This window comes from Nanorana parkeri, unplaced genomic scaffold, assembly GCF_000935625.1.
Source record: "Nanorana parkeri isolate BGI_ZX_2015 unplaced genomic scaffold, ASM93562v1 scaffold1826, whole genome shotgun sequence".
In the NCBI taxonomy this organism is placed as follows: Eukaryota; Metazoa; Chordata; class Amphibia; order Anura; family Dicroglossidae; genus Nanorana; species Nanorana parkeri.
The window spans coordinates 92,137-98,136 of NW_017308094.1; the positions used below are offsets into that span (position 1 = coordinate 92,137).

Here is a 6,000-nt window from a genome sequence, read left to right on the forward strand (position 1 = left end):
TAGAATCCTATCACCCCAAAAAAAAAAAAATACTTTAGATCAAATCTGCAGGGAGTTGGTCCTTAAATTATATGGCACAGGTGCTAAAATAGGCTCTACTTTGTATTCAGGGGCTTCCTGTGCAGCAGTGCTAAACACAGAAAAACCATATTACCTGCACATTAAGGCATGGGAGTTGGTAAAGAGTGCATGGGTGTTGGTAAAGCACAGATGGTGTTGTCTATAAGAAATAGTGATTTTTGGTCTTTATCACCATATGGATCGCTGAATTATTAACTAATGGTTAGTAAACTGCTGTAGTAATACAGTCCCAGAAGCATATCGGTCATATTTACAGGTACAGAGCCAAAATGAGTCATTTGCTTAATATTGTTTCTCCCATTACCTGTCCTCACATCAAATATTTAGTCCATCCCAGGCAATATCCCCATGCAACCTACGAGGGACTAGCCATTTCATGTGCATGGGTCATTAAAACCTGTGTGACTAGACCACATTTTGCTGGTATGCTTTGTTTTACTCCATAACAAAATTTCTTTACATACCATATTATAGCACACAAAGCCAGTGGCAGAACCACCAGCATAGCGACCGATGCAGCCGCCATGGGGCCCGAGACAGAGGGGGGGCCCGGTCAGGAGCAGGGCTGAAGTACTCCTGTTCCCCCTCCCCCGCACACCGAGCCCAACAAGAAGTCAGAGGTGACAGCAGAGAAGACAGCGGCAGTAAAATTGTTAGGCCTCATTCACACCATGGCGGAAGCGTTTCACCGTGGTTTCCACGCAATTTTTGAAAGAGCGTTTTTTTGGGGCATTTCTAGTTGCATTTCAGCACTGAAACCCAATAAAAAACGCTAAAAAACGCTGATCAGCGCGTTTCTATTGAAATCTATTGGAATTTGTGCTGATCAGCACGAAAAAAAGTAGGTCTTGGAGCATTTTGTGCAGTAAGTGGTTCGGATCGCGAGGAGCCGCGCGATTGCATGAACAGTATACATAAGAATGTATAGGATTGTTTATGTCGGTGGTTCAGCGCGGACAAATCCGTGCGACTCAACTGCCCTGGTGTGAACACTCAACAGAGTTGACGAAACTGGTGGTGGTGGGGGGGTGTTTCCTCAGGGTTGGGGGCCATACAAAATGTTGCTAGTTACACCACTGCACAAAGCCTTAATGTACTTATTTGTTTTTTTAAAGCTATCCCTGCTAATAAGCAGCAACACAGACAATAAAATGGGAGGCTCTAGATGGTTTAATGCATAATGTAATTGATACTAATTATACTATCCCAAGTATTTCCAGTACTTTTTTCCTAACTTAGCCTGAGTACAGGAACCACTGAGGACAGAATTTGTTGATAAAAAAATGCTAAATAATCAATGTGCCTCAATTAACCTATGCACTACCTAATTACCCAATATATGTTTAGTATGTTTAATTCTTAAGAGGCTTATTTATAAAAAAGGAGAAAATGTGACCTTCACTGAAAGTGAACCAATCACCACAATTTTAACACATGCACCAAGAAGATGCACATACAGGTAATGTTTATTCAATGTCACACTCACTGCTTTATAAATATGCCTAATGTCAAAACTATTTTTTCTATTTTGTAAAACTTTTTTACTATGCCGTTCACACATCTCTCCTCACAATCGTAGGTTATGTGAGGGGACATGCAATGTGTTAGGCAGCAGGGAAAGTTTGCAAACCATTTCATTCACAACAGCCATGTGAATTGTCAAAACTGAAATTACCTATAATATTCTTCTTGTATTGTAGTCGCAAGTTGCTGGTTGTAATATTCAATGTCAGTAAAATTTATCACTAGAGTATTTCTCTCTGGCCTAATCAACTCTTCTGCTGCCGACACATACAAATTGTTTCCATCTTTGCCTTTGTATCTGTAGAACATTTAAAATGAATACTGCTAGGACCTGAAAGAAACTTCACTGAGGTTTTCATAAACATTTAAAATAAAAAAATTGCACTAAATACTGTACATGTCATTTTAATACCAAAACAATATTGGCCATTTTAAACATTCATATTTAAATACACATGACACTTAAATACAATAACATTAAGAATTTAGCTCATACAGATATACACACATACATCATAGTAAAATATTTTGAAATTATGTGCATTTAGCAGCAATAATACATTTTATTCAATAATTGTTTTCTTTGATACTGGAAATGAAAGGTGTGAAGCTAACAGAAATGAACACCTCTGTGTGCACCTGTAAGGTGTTGTTAAACCTAATGGGATACCTAAAGTTTAAATATCTTCTGGCATATAGAACAAAGTATGCACAGTCATTTTACCTTACACATAGTGAGACAAAGCCTATAACAAGGATTAGCTTTTCTTCTCCTGAAATCATACCGATCACTTCCAGGTCATAGGTGTTATAGTGTAGTTATATCATTGATGATGTCCTTTAAAAGCTATTCCAAAGGACACCTGAAATTACTGGTAGAACCAATACCATTGCATGCAGATTGTGTGGCATAAGCAGAACAAACATGTCTTACAAGTCTAAGGGGAACAGATCATAGAATACTGCTATTACACATACCAAGGGAAAATTAATTGTTGTATTTCAATAAAAGCACATGAATGTCAAAATGTCAAACAGCTATATAGTTAAAAAGATAAGCTGTGCTCATTACAGCTTCACTGGTGGTGATCTTTTGCACACAGTTGTCTCGGTGAAGTGAATATATTTAGAAAAAGCTATAGTAATCAGGCACTAAAAAGGTCATTAGGTGTTATTGTAGCACACTGAAGAATATTTTAAGCAAATCACTGACAGCATAGTGTGCATACCTCGAGGCAATCAGGCTGCCTCATTTAGAAAAAAGTATACAATAGTTTTTGTTTTATGTTTGCGGCCCCTGTACCTGCAATCCAGGCTACCAGCTATTATTGTGGATTTATCTTCAGATATGAGACACCTATGTACATGTAGACCATACACATTCTTGCTCAAATTAGTCAAACACATGGTTCACTTAAACACAACGTTAGTTTTGAGAAATGGAGGGTTTTGCATTCTTGCTGTTCAACAGAGATAAGCTAATGAGCTAATTTTAGTAGTAAATTAATTATACAACTTACTCCTCTAAGAACTCCAAAAATAGTTTTTGACACTTAGCAGACAACTCATCTTTCATATGCTGGCCCGCTGTTTCAGTTGCTGCTGGGTCACCTAATTCCATGATACCAGAATGCAAGAAAGCACACAGACCAAGCCCACTGAAAGTGGCTCATGGAGACTCACTCATTTCTAAACTTTACTACTTAGGACACCTCCCTAGGTCAATTACCAATTATTATAATTATATAACACACTGGTGGTATATTAGTTTATTAAAACTGGAACAAAGAAAGTTTAAGCATGAATGAGGCAGCTGCCCATAGCAACAAATGAAATCTGATTGCTTGCTGCGGGCAACAGATTTTGCTTTAAGCTTAATTTTTTGTAAATGGGCTCACCAGAATGTTTGAAATAACAAAAGAACATCCACAGGTGGGATGTATGGAACGAAAAAAGACATACACATTAGAAAGTAAGCTTAATGTGTATTTTTTCTCTGGCAAAATACTAATATTCAATTTACTGCTTATTGTCATTTATCCCCTCTGTAGACATTGAATTGGTAATGTTCTTATATATTAAATGAGGGGATAAGGTCTTATATTACAATATATTCAGTTGTGTGTCAGATTTTTCAGCTCTGCATGGGGAAAATCTTTTTTACTTTCAGGTAGTAGCTTAGAAATTCAGAAGGGGGGCTGGTTTAAAAAGGAAATAAAAAAAACAGTATTATTATTCAGATACTGCTGGATGTGAATACAGATCTGATCATGAAGAAGAATCGGTGCAGGAAAATTCTATTGATTATTTTCTATGGCGGTTGGTTCAAACTTTAGCAATCTGTTGTGGTGCATTATCATGCATTGCATTCATTATGAATGGATTTCAAACACACCATAACAGATCAAATAATGCACATGACCCTTATAGTGCATTGCAGCATACCACAACGCATGACAGAACCTCTTTGCGAAAGACGCCAAAGGAAAAGCAAAAAAGTACGTCATAACATGTCACTGATGGTTCTTCAGTTCAATTTTGTTTTTAACTTATCACTTGTATTCTTTCATATCTTACTTTTTCTTAATGCTTTTCCTATGCAGGGTGGCAACAGATGTTTTCAGACTGGTGGATTGTAACCAGTAATGTTGGGTTTTGAGTTTGGGTCAAACACAAATTCAACCTAAATTTCCAGAATTCTAATTTGATTCGAATTTTCAGTATTCAGTCAGAAAAATGGTTTTAAAAATTTGATGCCGACCCATAATGTCATGTGTGCTCTTTGGCCCTGGTCAGCGGCCAACAAGATGTGGAAGCTGGGTAACTCATTTCCACACTATAAAAGGGAGGCTGCAGTCAGTCAATAGTGTAAATGTGTTGAAGCTAGTGATAGTGAGAGCTGATCTAATAGAGAGAGATTAGGATAGAAGATATAGTGACTGGTGCTTGAATTCTGTGTATTGATGTGGTGGGGTACACTCCTCTTTGTGCCCCCTCTGTTCACAGAGCTTTAGCAGTGAACTCATTACCTGCCTTTTTTAATGTTGTATATTTTAGTTTGGGTTTGATTTAAGGGCAACATGTCACTTGTTGCTCTCTGTTCATCGGCTACTTTTTGTTTGCAGTTTTGAAAATGAAAGTATATCTAAATCCCAGACTGTTTTTTTTCCACTTCAGATTGGGTAGGGGATGATTAAAATCTCTGTCATGTTTTTTTCTTTTTTTGTTATTTGTGTCCCATTGGGCAAACAGAAGGAAGTGAGATGTAATCTTTCCAAAGTGAGAAACATACTTAAGGTGCCCATACATCTTACGAATATCGGCCATGCAATCGCGTTTTCGTCCGATATTCGTAAGATTGATGGGCAGTGTACAACCACAAATACTGTACAATCGATACTGTACAATCGATACTGTACAATCGATACTGTACAATCAATCGACTTTTGACTAACCAGCAGGTTAGAAAACTTCGGTCGATCGTATGATTTTCGCAAGGTTGGTGGCGTTTCCATACGTCAAAATTCGCAATTCGTCCAGGTGCTTTCTTTTAATTACCGCGCATCCATCCTTGAAATAATCGGGGCAGGATGGGGCCACCGTACAAAAATCGTACGATGGTTTGGTCATCGGGCGAAAAGTTTTGTCCGATGATCGCAAGGTGTATGGGCAGCCTTAGACAACTATCAGTGAAACCGGTGCCCTCATCAGGAGATTTCCCCTCTATTCTTGTTGTGGGTACAGCACAAAAATGTGATTTCTCATAGCTTTTAGACCCTGTGACAATGTTCACCAGGACAAATTCATAGGCAACTATAAAAATCGGACAGGGAACTGGCTTTAGATAAGTTTAAGGCTAGGTTCACACCTAGGCGTATCGAATATGCGCGTTTGTCGCGCGCATTTTTACCACGATTCGCAGTTAAAAAAACGCGTGACAAATGCTCATTTCCGAGGGCTACTTGGCTGTATCCCAATGGAAACGCGCGACAAAAACGCCCCAAAGAAGCTCCTGTACTTCTTTGGGCGTAGTGCGTTTTGTAGCGCGTTCATGTGGCCTGTAATACGCCCAGGTGTGAACCATACCCATAGGAAATAATGGGATTTCGGTGTTTGAGCGTTTTGCAGAGCGTTTGAAGGCGCTACAAAACGCCCAGGTGTGGACCAGGCCTAAAAGCAAGTGTAACAAGTGTAAAAACAGTTTCCACCCAGGGCCGGATTCCCCACAAGGCCACCGAGGGGCAGCACAGCCTCCACTCCAGGAGTCTCAAAGTACCAGCCCTCACAGTTCTGAGCTCCAGCCGAAAGGAAGCATTAGTAAGGTCTATACTACTTTAGTAAGGTCTTACTAATTAACCACTGGATCACCAGGGAATGTGCAGGTGATGGGGGTCT

General features: G+C 39.1%; 1 protein-coding gene across 1 annotated transcript in view; it reads right to left on the minus strand.

Moving 5' to 3' along the window:
• Window positions 1-3,226, minus strand: part of LOC108799825 (maternal DNA replication licensing factor mcm6) — a 53,525-nt gene extending 50,299 nt beyond the window's left edge. The window contains exons 1-2 of the mRNA XM_018571747.1: window positions 3,126-3,226; window positions 1,757-1,903 (exon numbers count right to left, since the gene is read on the minus strand). Coding sequence (XP_018427249.1) covers window positions 1,757-1,903; window positions 3,126-3,226 — 248 coding nt within the window. The remainder of the gene's footprint in view (window positions 1-1,756; window positions 1,904-3,125) is intronic.
• Window positions 3,227-6,000: the final 2,774 nt, after the last annotated feature.